We start from the raw sequence: 18483 nt of genomic DNA, 5'->3' as shown, positions 1-18483 counted from the left end.
GTCGGATGGACGTTGAGATTTAAAAGGGCACGGGGGTGACCAATGAGGTCTGAATTGGTGTGTAATGAGGCAGGCACTGATAAGGGCTTGACAGGTTTGCTGTTATACTGGTAGGAACCCACTGGTTCCACCAGCCCACATGGGATTATTGTGTCCGTCCGTTGTGCAAGGAGAAAAATATATTTAATTACCAATTGCTTAATGGTGCCATGCAATCATCTGACCCATAGGTGGCAGCCATCTCAAGCCAGAGGACGAGAGGACTCTAGCCGCCACGCATATAAAGGATTTATAGTGAAAAACTTTGTTTTTACGGGTTATACTTGTTATAGCTCAGTTGGGCCTTACCTGCTGAAATAAAACAATATTTAGTTCCGTGTCATTGAAACCGGTTAATACTACGATTGAACTTTCCAGTATGGATAGGCGAGCGGTGCTAATGCGTGATAGTAAATGCAATGTGACGTCACGACGAGTGACCCACTGAAGGCGTTGCCCAAACGTGTCATTTCGTGGGATTCTTGGTTTTCTAGGGGCATCTCCCTCCCCGCCAAGATAAGGCTGCAAATCAACTCTTGTGGAGGTTGTAGATGATTAAAATAGCTGTACTTTTTTATTGGGTATTATGCAGCGGTGTTTGAAAAATACAGCAGCTTTGTCTCGTTCGTGAATCTGGAAATAATGTCATTAAAACAAAAATAATGGCTTTAAACGTATGATACAAATGACACATTTAGGAGCCATATCCAAAATAGAGGGTCCGTGCCTATACCGTCCCTTGCATTTAAAGCAGCATTTGTTCAAGCAAGCCTGACTGCTGATGCGACACTGCGTCTCAAAACCGGTCCAGCGTTCCCTTGTGTTAAACCAATACCACGTAAATTATGCCCTCCCAAAATGCCATGTGGGCTTGATGATGGTGTAAAAAAATACTTTCATATTTATTTGCAGGGATAGATATATGGAGATGTGTTGTCTAATTCTTTATTAGTCACATTCTCCACAGCAGTGCAAATTATAATTTTTTTGTTAACATTTTATTTTTCCAAACTTTGTTATTCAATATGTCATACATTTTTTTTCATTTGTATCCAAGATCCTATTGCGACCTATACAGTATATGATCTTACAATTTGTTAGAACAAAAATTTGCATTACTGTCAATTTGGCACTTTCTGGGCAAACAAGCCCGGATAATAGGAATAATATTTCACAACTCCTAATTTACTTCATGTAACCATAGAGAAGTGTGGATAACATGATTGTTGTGGATTTCATTGGGGGCACGAATAAGTCGATAATTCGGGTTGAGACAATTTCGATTCTGCTGTGCAGTATAATTCGTACGGATAGTCCCCGACTTACGAACTAGTTCAATTCCCCAGACCCATTCGTGAGTCGAACAGTTCGTCGGTCGGAACACAAAATGCGCTGTGTTTAAACGCCCATAGAGTCAGCGTTTTGAAATGTGTTAAGGTTCAACAAAAAAGTGAAATTGTTAAAATATAAAATTCGAATCTTGTACATTTGTATGTAATATTGTGATAAGTACTGTATCGTAAATAAATAAAAACATGATTTTTTTTCACTTACCTTGAGTCCTGATGCTGGCTTGCTTGTCGAAAGGGGCTTAATGAGTCCCCAAAATGTCACGCACACACAGGCGCGAGCACACACAAACACTTAACCCCAGTGGGATGCTGGAACTCATTACATCTCGCGCGCAGGATGCCTCCACTGAACACAATAGTGGTTCGCAATTGTGAATTCACGTCGGGTGGTTAAAAGAAATATGTTATGGAAGCTCGTTCTTAACTGTGGTTGTTCGTAAGTCGGTGACTGTATTGTGTATTCTGTAATCCACTATGACCAGAGTAAAGTATGGTCAAGCAACCCCATGGACCTTATCCGGCCAAGGGTTTTTTATTCTATAAGTTAATTAATGCAATGACCCCATTCTCTGTGAATTAATCACGATACTTTCACTATGTTTATTTTAAAAAACGTCACTGTACAGGGAACTGTAAATGTGACGTGATATATATCACAACAAACTTTTCGTATTATCCATTTTTAAAACGTTTCTTCCCCCCCAAGGTCTACCAGAAAACACTTATGTAAAAACACGTAGATGATTGGTAAGTACTGTACAGTGGTTTTTAAATAGCCAAGAACACATGCTCAATTGTGAGCGTTGTGTCAACATCGGATGCAAAAGCACACAGTCATTCCAACACACACAAGTGGTATTTGGTCTGTTGTGGCAACAGTTACCGAGACTGATTGGAGCGATCGTTCAGAAACAGCTTGGAATCATCGCTTGGGACGGCTGCACGGCAAGTATTTGTTAAATCACTTCAATCAAGACTGCAGTGTGCATGTCACAGACCGCAGCCATTCTGCGTAGACAAATGTTTGTTCAGGTAATGTCTCAATTGGCTGTGAACTGACAGATTGGAATATGCAAATTTCCCACAAAAATATTCGTGTTAAACTTAAAAAAATATAAACTAAATTGTACACTGTAGTAGATGTCATGTAGGTTTGTTGTTTCTTTTGCCAGAAGTATTTTATTGGAATAAAAAAAACCACGTAGACAGTACAACGTATTGGTTAGACGGATTTCGGTGGTAAAGTGCAGTGGACTAACACGAGCAGGCGAGTTAGGGTCCCCACACCGGGGGTGAATGCTATAAGTGGAAGAGACGGAGCGAATCGGGTGATGCTTTGAGGAGGATTGTGTAGGAGCCATTAGAATGTGAGAGTGTGGTGCATGTTGTCAAGTTTGGGTGACTAATTTGGTGGTAATCGGTCCGTAGTTTTTCCTTTACCAATATTCATCTGTATTGTATTCATAATCATTATTTTGTGTTACGTATTTATCAGCAGTAATTAAATTAAATTAGCAAATGTAGCAGAAGCTAAACTGTGAGCCTAAATACTTTGTGCACTTTTAAATCTAGATTTAAAACTCATTTCTTTGGCACAAATGTTTTGTGTTTAGTTTGTTGTCCTTCCCCTGCACATCATATTACCACGGTTGGCTTCGTACGATGCGAAATAAATTCAACGTACATACGTACATGTATGACATTGTGTGAAAGTAACCCATGTGTGAAAAGTATCTGTTGACCCTGGAATACTTTGTTGTTGAATTAGCATCTCATAACATTATTGTGCACTTAAGGGCTGGAATAACAACAGTAATTTAGAATGTTTTTTTCCCATCCAGGTATCAGGCTGCTTTGGGCACATCAGCCAAACATTCCTTGCTCAGATAGAGGCGTGCAATGGGCAGCTCCCCAAGTGTTCTGAACTCGAACGCCAATAAGGCCGTGGTTGTTGATCAGTCCGTTGCTCAGTCACGTACCGCCGCCAAAAGGGGGACACGGGCGAGTTCCACCCTCGAAGTAGTGGGTGCTCAACCGCACGAGATCAACATCTCTGGACAGAAAGATCGAGAAGATGATGACGCGAGCTCGCAGCACAACAGGCTTTATATTGACTTTGAGGTGAGTCTATCGTGGAGCCAATTTTTCAGAAGGGTGGTTCCCAAACTGCAGGAGCCCAGTCAAACGCGGGATGTTGAGCAAACATCGGGCCCAATGTTGGTCCAATGATTCCGGCCAGATACCATCGTTGCCCCAACGTTGGCATGTTTACGAGGATGCGTATGACATGACCAGACTGCAAGTGACACCAGGTTATACACAAGTATGTAACTCGAGATGAGTTTCTGAATTAAATGCTTTGGATTTCGCTTTTTCAGATTTTCAAGAACACTTGTGGATATTTTTAAGGATTTTATCATGTTTGGATCATTCACATTGTGCAATAATTTACATGTTAGCATGTCTTCATGCTAACAAAAGTATCACCCGATGCCACATGACACCACTTTTACCGGGAAAGTACAGAAGTGGCATTGTATACGCATACCTGTCAACCCATACGGTTTACCCGTATTCTTATGCAGGGAAATGGGAGTTTCCAGGTCCATACGGCATACAGCCGTTTCAATACAGGCAATTTGTTTCTGCCTATTTGTTTGTGTTTATCCCTCGTGATGGGACTTTGTAGGATGAACGTTGAGATTTATAAGGGCACGGGGTGACCAATAAGGTCTGAAGGTAGGCACTGATAAGGGGTTGACAGGTATGTATACGTCACGTCATTTCTCGTGAAGTGATACTTTTGTTAAACTGAAACAAAACACAAACTGGATCATTGAAATGTTGTACTTGGGCACAATTTTCACAATTTTTGCAATACACTGAAATCAGAAAGACATCCTTCATATGTATATTTGTACCTTATGAATGCACCCTCCGTGAACATGGAATGTTGGGGCAACGTTGGGCGAACGTTTGGTTAATAGTTCCAACCACGTTGACGTTGGCCAAAGGTTGCTTGTTTTCTTGGGTCAATGCGAGCATATATTTTTTATTCAGAACTCATCCTCAACACGTAGTGTTTTAGCATAACTATATGCAACGTTTGATGTGAATGTGTGTTTTTTTTCTTCTGCGCAGGATATGAAAGATGATGAAGTATCATTGATATTTGATACCTTTGTCCATGACAATGGCACGTGTTACTCCTGCATCATGCAAGATGGAGTGCGGTTGTACTTTGATGAAAACAGGGTGAGCTGCCAATGCAATCTTCAAAGTTTAAATGCAATCACCCACAATATAAACGTATTGCCAATTAACAATGTGTGTTTTTTTTGTCAATGTGCTGTGCTCATGAATGTAAATGTGTTGTTGTTTCAGCCACACATGGGGATGATTCCATTTCCCGAAGAGTGGGAAAATCAGGGGACATTTTTCAATGACGCATCTCAAAATAAAGTAAGATAATGGTCACACGTTGCAAATTCCTTGTACGGTACACACATTGAAAATATACCTACAGCTAGGCCTCGGAAAGGTAAGGTAAATTACCTTTATTACCGGGTAAAAGGGTAAAGGTTTCGACATGCCAAGGGGTAAGGTAAAGAGTAGGGTAAAGGTAGCTCAGAAGAATTACCCGGTAGGGTAAGGGTAGGGCGAATAATTACCCGGTAAATACAGTACCTTGTTTACCGCTAAAAGTTCCGTGGCGCAGTGACGCAGTCCGTGGCCTCCATTTTAAAGTGATAGGCGGAGCACATGGAGACGGTCCACGTTCTTGAGGTCGAGGTACTAGAGGACGAGGGTGCCAGCAACAGCTTTTTTGGGGTTGCTGCGAACAGCAATCGAAAGAGGCAGCGGTATGCGTTCCCATGGGATGGAAGCACACACACGATTGGATGGAGGGTGATCCGCATGCACAGCAAGGGAAGCTGCAGTGCGTGCACTGCCGCAAGTGGTTTTCCACCCACACGAACGCGTCGGGGTGGAAAGCCCACCTCAAGAAACACAACGTGCTCGCCCCAGGCAGCGAGGTCGGGACGTCGGTGTCGGCGAGCCGCCTAATACAGCAAACGCTGAGCCGGCCAGCAATCCCGGATCGCCTCCTGGTAAAGTTTGAGAACGCGGTGGTGGATTTTGTTATCCAAGGTGCAATCTCTTTGCGAGCCGCCGGCAGCGACAAGTTCAAGACCTTGGTCCACACATTGACGCAGGGATACGAGGGCCCATCGACCCGCACCATCATTCGCAGGATTGTCGAGCATCACGCCATCATGCTGCCCATCGTCGGGACGTTCTTCTCCAACCTGGACGTCTCACCATCGACGGGTGGTCGAACCACAACCTGAAGGGATTTTGGATGGTCACTGGTGCACTGGATCGACAGCAAATCTGGTGCGTCAAAATCCATGCTGCTGACAATCCTCGATGTGCAGTCCGGAAGGGGTGTCGGCAAGCGCATTGGGGCCGCTCTGTTTGAGCACCTCCAAAGCCTCGGGCACAATATCTCGACCAAGCTGCTCGCTGTCACCAGCGACAATGGCTCCGATGCAAACAATGTTGTCAAGACGTTGTTCGCCCTGGTCAACGTGGACGCCGGATATGAGCAGTTGCAGGCTTGCCACCATATTCGATGTGCGGATCATTCCGTCCAGATCAGCTGTCGTCCAAGTTCTAAAACTGATCGAGTCAACAAATGCCGAACTGCACAAGGCGCTCGTCAATATCAGGTGCAGCAAGGTCGTCCGGCAGTCGTACCGACGCGAGGCTGAGATCGCCAAGCTCGCCAGCAAGGAGCCGACGCACCAGGACTCGCCGACAAGGTGGCATTCGACGTTTGACATGGGCGACGATGCCATCAAAAGTGTGTCCCATTGGACATTATCATGGCGTGCTTCCAGGATGTGATCGGTGTCGGTGCTTTATCTGAACTGCAGTGGGCAAACACCGAGGGCGTGACAGCATTCCTGCGAATGCCGTGCCAGGTCATGCCCTCGTTGTCGGCGGACCACAATTCGACATTGGATCTCGTGCCGGTGACGATGGAGCACCTCGTCCGTCATTGCGATCGCGGTGAAGCCGCCCTTAGAGCGATCGATGAGCCCTTGACTGCGACGGGGATGAAGACCAAACTGGTGCGGTACCGCAACCTCCTGGTTCAGGAACCCGCCATTGTGGCATCCTACTTGAATCCACAGCTGCCGAAAACGACAGACCAAGACGAGCTGGCTACACTAAAGGCCACAATCCGCTCTGTCCTGCAGCATCGCTACTCGGACGTGCTCACGATCTCGCCGACGGCAGTTGCTGCCCATATGGAGGAGCGGTCGTTGTTCAGCACCGTAATCTGCAACGTCGGCAACTCCATAGACGACGGCGATGAAGTCGATCGTTTTCTGAGCACGGGCGTCACGACCGCCAGCGCCTTCATTGATGTAATGCAGTGGTGGTCTCCCTGCAAAGAGCTGCTCCCTGCCCACTACAAGATGGCCTGCGACTACTTGGGAGCGCCGGCGACGTCAACTCCCTGTGAACGTGCGAATAGCGGAGCCGGGCGGGAGTTCACGTGCGTTCGCCAGTCGCTGTCAACGACGCTCTTCATAAAGTCCATGTGCTTGCGCTCATGGATCACGGCTGGCTGCCTGAAGGTTCCGTCTAACTGGGCCAGAGCGGCGCAGGATCTTATTGCCTGTCGTCCGTCCAAGGATGACGGCAATGACGAACTTGATCAGGATGTTGATGAGATCGCCATCGACCAAGACAACTGGGACGAGAAGGTTATGGAGGATGGTGTCGTCGACAGCCTAAACGCCCGATTTGAGAGTATTCTATATGAATAAAGCGTCTTCTTGGTTCTTTCGGTAAAGTCACGTAGAATGTAAATAATAAAATAATAAAAATAAAACATAATAAAATAATTCTCACGACGTTTCGGCCACAACGCAAGCAGCCGTCCTCAGGTGAAGACCAGGTCTGTCGGGGAGACAGCGTCTGAATGAAACAGCACCATGCTTAGAGCGTAAATTTAATCTGGGTTGGAAGGGGGGGAAAGGGCGCCTTGACAAAATAATTTGCATATCAAGAGGAATTTAGCATATTTATGGGAAATGCAGGTATGTGATTAGTACTACTTATGCCCGTGCATTATGCAGGATTAGCAGCATCAAAAGGAGGGGATAGGGGTAGCATTAATAAAGGGAAGGAGTGTTAATAGTATGTAGCTGCAGTAACTAAAACCACCACGTAAACAACTGAAGTATAAACTACATAGTATCATCAGTATACTAAATATACTCTACAATAAGCTGAGTTACTAACAGTAAGTAATACATTACAATTCTACGTCGTAAAAAATATAATATGCTTCCATCTAATCCTGCATAATGCACGGGCATAAGTAGTACTAATCACATTCCTGCATTTCCCATATCCCCTCCCTTTGATGCTGCTAATCCTGCATAACGCACGGGCATAAGTAGTACTAATCACATACCTGCATTTCCCATATCCCCTCCCTTTGATGCTGCTAATCCTGCATAATGCACGGGCATAAGTAGTACTAATTACATACCTGCATTTCCCATATCCCCTCCCTTTGATGCTGCTAATCCTGCATAATGCACGGGCATAAGTAGTACTAATCACATACCTGCATTTCCCATAAATATGCTAAATTCATCTTGATATGCAAATTATTTTGTCAAGGCGCCCTTTCCCCCCCTTCCAACCCAGATTAAATATATGCTCTAAGCATGGTGCTGTTTCATTCAGACGCTGTCTCCCCGACAGACCTGGTCTTCACCTGAGGACGGCTGCTTGCGTTGTTGCCAAAACGTCGTGAGAATGATTTTATTATGTTTTATTTTTATTATTTTATTATTTCCATTCTACGTGACTTTACCGAAAGAACCAAGAAGATGAATCGCTGCAGTCACGAAAGCTTTAAATCTAAAAATGCATAAAGCGCTCTAACTAGCATTTATCGTTAAAAAAATGTCCATGTTTTTTACCCCAGTAATTACCCTGTAATCGCGAAATTTGTATGGGATAAGGGTTAAAGGTAAGGTAAAGGTAGGCTCGTTCTTATTTTACCTTTTACCTTACCTGCTAAAGTGTAAAAGTTAGGGTAGCGCGATTGTATTGTGGTAAGGTAAAAGGTAGGGTAAAGTTTCTCTTGTCTTTTTTTACCGTTTAACTTTTACCTTACCTTGCCGAGGCCTACCTACAGTTATGTTATATTGGTAGGAACCTCTGGTTACACCAGCCCACAGAGGATTATTGTGTCCGTCCGTCGTGCAGGGAGGGGCTGGGGAGGGAGGGGCTGGGTGGGGAGGGTGAGGAGGGGCTGGGTGGGGAGGGCTGGGTGGGGAGGGGAGGGTGGGGAGGGGAGGGTGGGGCTGGGTGGAGGGTGGGAGGGGTGGGGCTGGGTGGGGAGGGGAGGGGCTGGGCACCCCGTGGTGCCCTTATAAAACTCAACGTTTAACCTACTCACGCCGGCTTGTGCCCGCCCTCACAGTCGGCCGTATTTGCGGAATACACCACGCCGCCGTTGACCCTGGCCATTGACCGAGCAACCCAACGTTCCTACCAGCTCCCTCCGCAGGAATGTGTTGTATTACAGGGCGGCGGTGGTGCACGCCTGTAATCCAGCACTGTGAATGTGCTGGTTTACGTGAACTGCAGCGACTTTTGGCAAGCCGTCTAACAAAGATGGCAACTCCATGGCGCACTTTCAGGCACGCTTCTGCTGCCATCTGGAACGCTCTTCATTCTGATGTTAGGAAGCCACTGGAGCTATGCAGATTTAAATTTCGACTGAAAACAAATTCCGCTTTTTATGTTTAGTTCGTTGTCTTTCCCCCGCACCTCCGAATAGCACGGTTGGATATGTACGGTGCGAAATAAGTTCAACATACATACATCACGCAAATGTTGCGAAACTCCCTCCCCATGGGCATCGAGGTGCCGTATCCTGGCTGACCGGTAGAAGGTGGTACAGCAAAGGAGGACTCCACGGTTCAGTCTGCATGGGATAGAGTGTTGCCCTCTCGCATGCGTGACTTTTCTCCGGGTGCTCCCATGTCCTCGCACATGTGAACACTCCATTAATTGGCAACATCTTGGTATATAGAGGACCGCAGAGCTTGTGGGGTCATTTGGCGCTGGCTCACCCTTCCCTGCTTGTCTGTGGTTCCCCGCGCCTCTGCATCATTCACCGTCTTTGATCGTGAATGAATAATGTTGCACGTCACAAGTTGAACTTATTATTATGACTGTGTTACATTGCAATATATAATACAAATGCGTCAGTAAACTTTTTTTTGGCAATTCCTCGAGAGTGGGACTGCTTAACGAAATTACCGGTTGAATATTATTAGTACTGTACATGTAAGTCCACGTTTTCAGGGTTAGTTTGCTTATCAGTGCGCTATGACCCCAGTGATGACCTGTGCGTCATCGTTTGCCCATGGCTAACAACAGCGGCGAAGTGATAACTAAACTATTCCTACGTTCTCAGAGTTCCCCTCCACCCACCTGCACTGATACCAGCGTGATGAAGCATATGAAATCAAATGCAATGGCTGACTGCATCACGTAAATCAATTTGCTTCAGAATGCATATGCATCTCTCTTATTGTGGGGGTTTGCATATGACCCAGTCGTGAAGTGTGAACTTTTCCCTTTAAATTCTTTGTCATATTCCTGTCCAGTAGAATCCCTATTAACGACCACCCCTGTTAACGACTAATCGCCTAACTACGGGCCTCCATAGGGCCCAATGTATAGTGTAGAGCGTAGTGTATAGTAGTGTAGTGTATAGTACTGCTGTGTATAGTAGTGTGGTGTATAGCAGTGTAGTGTATACTAGTGTAGTGTATAGTAGTGTATATTGTAGTGTATAGTAGTGTAGTGTATAGTAGTATTGTAGTGTATAGTAGTGTAGAGTAGAAACCCCCGTTAACGACTAATCACTTAACTACGGGCCTCCACAGAGCCCAATGTGTTCACTCACCAGCCATTCCCCTGTTAATGATGGGCTGTTGTAGGCACAGTAAATATTCATTAACGCAATGAGTAACCATGGTTCTTTATGTGTGTATAATGTTGTTAGCATCTTTAGGTATTTATATCCATTATTTTAGTGTTATAAAGTAGGTTTTTTGGATGAAAAAGGGTAACTGTCAAATCCTATCGGAACGAATTAAGCCGTTAATGTGTATTTCCTCTACTCGCTTAATGACCAAATCACTTAACGACCGGTTTCGTAGAACCAATTACCGTGGTTAAGATGGCTTCTACGATATATCATTTCGTACATATGCATGTATTTGCTCGTTCGCATTTCACGTCTGTACACTGGATCTTCTGAGCTATAAGCAGCTAATTTCCCTCCCCCTCCCGTCCACTCGACGCAGGGCCCGTCTGCCGGCAGGGGCAGTGGGCACGAGGACCTTCACAAGGCACGTGCCCACAATGTCAGCGTCAACATGATGGAGGACGACCGCATCGGAATGTTCCATCACCCGACCAAAGGCGAGCTGACGACATATCTGTTCGAGGTAACGTCACCCGCCGCCGACCTGCCAAAATGCACTTGAACATGGCGCAGGATGTCGGTGACATGCAGTCGTTCATCGTCTGCCGTGGAAAAAATCCAAACCCATTACGAGACTGGCATCACTGCTCAGCGGTGGTGCTAGGCACAAGCTAAAAGTCCCCAAATGTGATTTGTACCGTTGATCATTAACTGTGTATCGATAAATTTCGATTTAATGCTTTCGTGACTGCAGGGATTCATCTTCTTGGTTCTTTCGGTAAAGTCACGTAGAAGGGAAATAATAAAATAATAAAAAATAAAACATAATAAAACATAATAAAATAGAATTCTCACGACGTTTCGGCCACAACGCAAGCAGCCGTCCTCAGGTGAAGAACAGGGCTGTCGGAAAGACAGCATCCGAAGTTCTTCACCTGAGGATGGCTGCTTGCATTGTGGCCAAAACGTCGTGACAATTGTATTTTATTATGTTTTATTTTTATTATTTTATTATTTCCATTCTACGTGACTTTACCGAAAGAACCAAGAAGATGTGTATCGATAGTTCGCTGTTAGTGTGACATTGTATTGAGGGACTACTGCAGCTGTGTGCTGTTATCTTGGTGTGGTCTGGGACTATTTTCTGGTTGCTTTTGCTGCCTTGCCCAATATTGATAAATAATAATTATGAATATATATTTAGTGACTAGCTTACCATTTTCTCAATGTTGCACTCCTATCGTTTATTTTGTATCGGTTGTTGTTGTAACTTGCTGACCCCGTGCCCCTGATGGACATCTGCGAATAAGAGCGTCATAGCTCATTGGATATCTCCTCCTGCATTCTAAATTAAGATTCTGATCTGAGCTCAAGTGGCATAGGATTCATAAAAATCAATTATGGTGAATCAACTATCAGCTAGATTAATATATCTTAATACAGTAAAAGGCAAATTAATCTATCTTATCCATATCATGTTTTCACCTCTCTCATAAAACTCCATCGTTTCTTCTTGTGTACATATCTCGTTTCACTCAATCTGTCTCATTTATATCACTCTTCTCATTTCACTGCAGCTCCGTCTTGTCCACATATCTCTCTCTCATCGCTGTCTAAATCTCTTCTGTCATGTGACTAGGTCTTTTTAGAATGAACGGGGCGATATCTCTGTATCTCGTCTGTATCTCCTCTGTCGTCAACTCACCAAGGAGTTGAGAAATTGAAAGGGGAGCCCCACTCCCACCCATCCCGCCGCCCCCCCAAAATATCATGTCTGCTTAAGGCCCCCCGAATGAGTGAGCACCATAACCCGTCACGACTGTTGCCATTCGCAGGAGAGGAGAACGATTTGCAAGTTCTTTGATGAGGAAAGCGGAGCCTGGCTGCATGTCCCAGCACAGTGGGAGTGCCGTTTGGATTTTGTTCGGAGCAAATTGACCTTCGTCCAAGTATGTAATTCACTACCTTTATTAATTTCTACGTGGTATGTTGCGTCGAATAAATATGAAATGCATACCTTGAACAAAGTGAAAATGATGATGGTAGATACGACACTACTGCCCTCGGGTTCCTTCATTGGGAAAAAAAAATGTGACAGTGTTTGCTCCTACCCATCAACGATTCAATAAATTGTCACGATTCGATTATTATTTTAACATTGCAGTGAATATAGTGGCCACTGGTGGCTACAGAGGCCCACGCGAACCAATTAAATACATCCATACAATCAATTCTTACACAATTCAGTCTAAGTATCATGACCTTAAGAATCAATCTTCATTGCGAATGTGATTAGAGCATCTAACGTGTTACATTTATGCTTGGATTCCCAAAAGGCAGCCATCCCAGCCTGGAAGGACCAATCAGACATTGTGGCGATGCTCAGACAGTGCAACTACGATGCTGATGAAGTTGTTTCGAACTACACCGCTCTCTATGGTGATGACGTAAAAAAAGCACCCCCGGCAAATGTTACTGCCGAGCTGAAGACGCAAGGGTAAGCTTAGTTATGTTGACACGGATGCTTACTTGAATTGATATCATGAAGTACGTGGGAAATTAACAGCTTTCTAATGTACTGCTTACAGTAATAAAAAAAAACAAATATGCTTTTAAATGTATCTTGGGTGCTTGCCAAGGCATGCAAAAAAAACCACGCAATTCAGCGATTGTGCATTTTGTTGAAATAAATTTGGCATGCTGTTTGCATGACACAAATTTAATAATGAATAAAGTGCAGCGAAATATAGCTTACTCATTAAAGAGGTTAAATTGACGTTGTGGCCTCATTACAGCGGTACCGCTGGAGTTTTCAAAAGTTCATTGCAAAGTGCACGGACAGGGGCTACATTTGTCGTGTTTTAAAAGCCATTCCGAAGGCACCGCTCACACCGGGGGTCTGCGTGGCGGCGGCAGGGCCTTGGATGACACACGCAAGCAGCTGCGGGAAACGCAAGAGCGACTGGAAGGATCCCGACGGCAGGTCGCTGAACTTCGTCAAGAGAAACAATGCATGGAGGTCAAAGTTCACGGTCTGCAGAGTCAAGTGGCATCGGCGGAGGCCCATTGCCAGCAGGTGGAGAGCAGGCTTCAGGCCTTCCTGTCGAACAGGCCCAAAACGCCGGCAGCGACGTCCGTTAGAAAGGTGACTTTGAGTAATACAATTGGCTGTACAGCTCTTTTTAAATCCTTTATATTAAGTTCACTTGCTTGCTTGCTTGCGCGCTTACGACCGTGCAAATCTTTTGGTCGTTTTTAACCCACTTCCCGTGATCCAATCGAGCTGACATTTTGCACACAGACTCGTTGTGCGTGACAATTTATTTTTGTGAAAACATTTTTCCAAAATTTTCCATTTTCGAGGAAAAAAAAATTTCGTATTTTATTTAAAATACCAATGTGATAAAAATGAAACTCTTACTCAAGAAAAACAGAATTGAATAATAAAATAAAACCGATGCCACGCATATAAAGGATTTATAGTGAAAAACTTTGTTTTTACGGGTTAATTTTTTCACAGATGTCCTGTAGTTTTTGCCACAGATGTCCAGTTGAGGTTGCCACCTGTCCCAGTTCTCACAGGATGTCCACGTTTTTGAGCTATCTGTCAAGGAAAATCCGCAAGTCTTCCCGGGATATTAAAAGGCACTTTTTTGGCATTTGTACAATAATACACCACTTTAGACAATGCATTTACAAGTATTTATCCTATCTTCTTGTATTGTGAGATATTTTTCTGCTCATGATATGTCCCCGTTTATTGTACCCCAGTGATGACACCTCATTTCCAGTTAATTTGAAAAGCAGCCCGAATGAAAAACTGATGTTTGCTGACCTTTAAATCAGAATTGTAAGATTTATTTTGGAAGATTCTTAATCTGCTACCAGCCCTGTTTCATTTAGGGTTCCTCAGGGTTCAGTTCTTGGCCCTCTTTTATAATTAGATGGTCCCACTGGACATTTGCTCCGAAATCTCGGCCTAAAGTTGCATTGTTATGCAGACGACAATGAAATGTACTTGCATACTGAGTCTTCATCTGCTTCCATGCTTACTTCGGTTCTGGCTTCCATCAATAGTTGGTTGCAAAAAAACTTCCTTCAATTGAACGGTGTTTAACGGGGGTGATGCTCATTGGGTCACCCCGCCAACTTCATAAAGCTGCACCCTTCAACATTACGATTGATGATCATGTAATCAGTCCGGCATGGGAAGTCGCAAATCTAGGGCACATCTGTGATCCCACATTGTCCTTCAAGGCTGACGTTAAAAAGTTCACAAATACTACATTTTTCTATTCTTGGAATATCTCCCGTATCCGATCCCTTCTCTCTACCTCGGATGCAGAAAAGCTGGTCCATGCCTTCATCTCATCTCGCATAGACTATTGTAATGTCTTACCCCTGGTGTGGCTAAGAAGGTGCTGATTAATTTGCAGCATGTCCTGAATGCGGCTGCTAGGGTGTTAACCAGAACGCCTTCTTCACATCGTATTACGCCTGTGTTGACCTTCCTGCACTGACTTCCAGTTTCACATATAATACAGTTAACGTCCTATTGTTAACTTACGAAGCAGTGCACCATCTCTCCCCAGCCTACATCATTGACATGCTGCACCCATATGTCCCCTCAAGGTCCCTAAGATCTGGGCATGATGCAGATCTTCTCTGCATTCCCAAGTGGATGTTTCGATCGATGGGTGGCCGAGCTTTTTCCCGTGTGGCCCCCAGGAATCCCTCTCTTTTTTATCACGGTTGCTGAGCACAGGCACAAAGACCCAAAATGCCAAGTGGCCAGCAACAAGCATACAATAGATAAGAGGTAATACATTTCTGGAATTGAGCGATTTTATGAGACCTTCATAAAAGTGACGATGGGATGGATTTCCAATGTCGAACAGTGCGATGAGAGCAGTGGGACGGAGATGTGTGTTATACCCGCAATGCGGTGGCTGAACACGGCATGGATGAGACGTAGCAGACCAGTCTACTCGACTTGATTCCTCAACGTGAGTGGAGGAATCAAACAGTGCAGTTCACGGGAACAATAGTCATGGTGGTAGCGCTAGAAGAGAGACAAGGAGACGACTGACCGCTGGTGAGCGAGTGAATACAGTGAATCGGTGGCATAGTTGCTCTACCTACGGACGAGAGGACACGTTCAGCCTTGTGGACCAAGTCCTTTTTTGACTTCTGTCGCTCAACAGACAACCATCCCGTCAAGACTGCTCGTCGGGACGACACTGAAGCAGACGCAAGCAGAGGCTCGTGGGCTGTCGTTGCTCGGAGCGCAGCTCTCCGACGGTGCCCGTCGCGACTTGGGGGAGCTGGGCCGACTGATCCAGAGCCTGGCCTTTGCGGTGCGTCGCATGGCCGGGCTAGCGGCGGCAAGCGCCGGCTCGCTGGACGAGGCGCGATCGCTGTACCGGCGCGAGGCTTTGCAGCGGAGGTTGCTGCACGACCAGCTCACGGAACTGCGTGGGAACATCCGCGTCTTTTGCCGCGGCAGGCCAGGTGCGGCCGAAGGCGGCGTGCCCGGCTTGGAGTTTTCTCCGTCGGCAGGCGAGGTTCTGGTTATTCAGAGCGAGGGCAAAACGACGTCGTTCACCTTCGATCAGGTCTTCCCTCCAAACGCCACGCAGGTCAGTGTCTGTTGTCCTTTGCGTCACGCGGATTCGTTTGCTGAGCGTCTTACAGCTTCTTGGCTCTTTCGGTAAAGTCACGTAGAAGGGAAATAATAAAGTAATAAAAATAAAACGTAATTAAATACAATTCTCACGACGTTTCGGCCACAATGCAAGCAGCCGTCATCAGGTGAAGAACAGGGCTGTCGGAAAGACAGCTGCCAAGCTTGGTGGTGTTCATTCAGACGCTGTCTTTCCGACAGCCCTGTTTTTCACCTGAGGACGGCTGCTTGCGTTGTGGCCAAAACGTCGTGAGAATTATTTTATTATTTTTAATTTTTTATTATTTTATCATTTCCCTTCTACGTGACTTTCGCGAAAGAACCAAGAATATGAATCCCTGCAGTCACGAAAGCTTTAAATCGTCTTACAGCTCTCTGACGTTTTCTTGTGGGGGGTGGGGTTTGGTACCGAAGCCTCTTTACCCTCCTGGCTATCGTGCCTTTACTCCACCTGTCCATATGCAGGACGCAAGAGGCTTTTAGGTACGTTTTGCTCCACGTTCTAGAAGCTTCTTCAGGGACTGAAACGTCGAACATCGTGCCGAAGAGCGTGCAGTGCAAACCGAAAACACATCATGGAGCTACGCGGTAGCATTACTCAACGTGTTTTTTTTATCCATCTTCTTTAACATATTAGAACAATAATTGATATTCGTTTTCTTTCATTTTAAATTCACTCTCATGTTGATATAACTGCATTTTAGATATATATTTTTTACTGAAAATCAGAAAGTATGTTTTTTCATTCCTGAACTGGATTGAAATTTATATTTGAATATACAGGTATGAATGTGGTTCAGAAATAATCAACGCTTGAATTAATTTGTGTAAATTAGCAGTATTTTCCAAAGTTTTATCAAAACTGTGCTATTCGCATCATGTCGTGAGAACAACTATTAATCTTGACCTCTGGCAGAGCAGCGCAGCAGCTCGTGTTAGAAGGAGATATCACGAAATAATCCCTTCAAGTGACCTATTTAATCCTTCCAATCCATATGCACTTTCCCGCACATCCTGCGCAGAGAAATGTTTGTCAGATCGGCAGCCAAGCCAATGGGTTTTCTTTCTCAATGCACGAATTTGACCAAATACAATTTCGGGAAAATTGTTTTTTACGTCATCGGTTTTTTTTGGTGTGTGCAGGCATTGGTGACCAGGTTGAGATTATCAATTCACTAAGCTTGAGAGCCTAGATTTACTAAACGATGGATGAAACCCAGATTCAAACCCAGGGTCTCATCGGTGCTGTATCAGTGCGCTGATTAATGAGCATATCTGGACACCTGCCAGCTGAGTTAATGTTGAGTCAATGAATAACGAGCGAGACATTATTCAAAAATCATTGCATGGCGTGCCCTGTTCAGGCAGTGTTGGCTCGTGGCTCAAATCTTTGGCGGTGTGATGCCATCGCTGCCTATGGCGGAACCTCAGGTGCCCCCCGTAGCTCAATATTGTTGAGCGATGAAAGTGGTTTGGATTGGCTAGTGAGCTGCCAAAATTTCTCATTTCACGAGGAGCGACACATGAGGTTTCCCAAATCAATGCAAAATCATATCTCTATTATTGATTCTATGGGATTATATTTGAAATCAAAACAAAGTTAATTAATTGGGAAAAAAAGGATTTTACGATTCCTTTTTTAAATTTGAAAATGAAAGGAAATTGAAGCAAGTTTCAAGCGGGGCATCTCCCCAACGCCCAGAGCAGCTGCCACTGCTGTAAAGCGATTGCTGCTGCCTTCTAGGAGCAAGTCTTTGCAGACACACTGCCACTCATCACCTCCTGCGTGGACGGCTACAATGTGTGCATCCTCGCCTATGGCCAGACCGGCTCCGGCAAGACCCACACGATGATGGGCACCTCCAACGCTCCAGGCGTCAACGTCCGGTGAGTCACCGCAAAAACAACAACAACAACAAAACCCAATCCCGCCATCGCGTGCAAGATACCTACCGCCAAAAAAAAAATCGTCTTTCGCAGAAAGCTCTCTGAGAAATTGCTGCTCAATGGGACGTTGTTAGAGCCGCGTGCAAGCATGAAAAAGCCTCGTTACGAGAACGTATCCGTTACAGATTTCAGCAGTTGCATACATTTTGTTGCCAAACCCCGCGGCTCCTAATTTTGCTCCGACCTTCGCCCGCGTTTAGTCAGGCGCGCCTCGCTCTTCGCTACTCATGATGAAATGCTCGCACCGATGTTGTTTACCACAGCGCTTGCTTTGCTTTGCAGTCCGATCTGTTTCTGATTGCCTTGCCATCACACATAGTTAGAGACGATTGATTGTGTGGCTTTTTCGCATGGTCTTACCGTGAGCTCTTTAGTGCGAGAGATTATGGGCCCATAATCAAATATAACGAGGTTCAGTTTTA

General features: G+C 45.1%; 1 protein-coding gene across 2 annotated transcripts in view; it reads left to right on the top strand.

Moving 5' to 3' along the window:
* The first annotated feature begins 2200 nt into the window (after positions 1 to 2200).
* Positions 2201 to 18483, top strand: part of LOC133356490 (kinesin-like protein KIFC3) — a 38173-nt gene continuing 21890 nt past the window's right edge. For both annotated transcript variants that reach the window (XM_061574021.1, XM_061574022.1), the window contains exons 1-10: positions 2201 to 2336; positions 3233 to 3512; positions 4533 to 4646; positions 4776 to 4853; positions 10811 to 10954; positions 12267 to 12380; positions 12768 to 12928; positions 13348 to 13576; positions 15636 to 16070; positions 17859 to 18001. In XM_061574021.1, coding sequence (XP_061430005.1) covers positions 3291 to 3512; positions 4533 to 4646; positions 4776 to 4853; positions 10811 to 10954; positions 12267 to 12380; positions 12768 to 12928; positions 13348 to 13576; positions 15636 to 16070; positions 17859 to 18001 — 1640 coding nt within the window. In that variant the 5' untranslated portion in view covers positions 2201 to 2336; positions 3233 to 3290. The remainder of the gene's footprint in view (positions 2337 to 3232; positions 3513 to 4532; positions 4647 to 4775; positions 4854 to 10810; positions 10955 to 12266; positions 12381 to 12767; positions 12929 to 13347; positions 13577 to 15635; positions 16071 to 17858; positions 18002 to 18483) is intronic.

Source organism: Lethenteron reissneri, chromosome 54 (assembly GCF_015708825.2).
Source record: "Lethenteron reissneri isolate LAM-NWPU_2019-01 chromosome 54, ASM1570882v1, whole genome shotgun sequence".
NCBI lineage: Eukaryota > Metazoa > Chordata > Hyperoartia > Petromyzontiformes > Petromyzontidae > Lethenteron > Lethenteron reissneri.
Note: the sequence above shows the minus strand (reverse complement) of the source record. Positions and strands in the feature narration are given on the sequence as shown.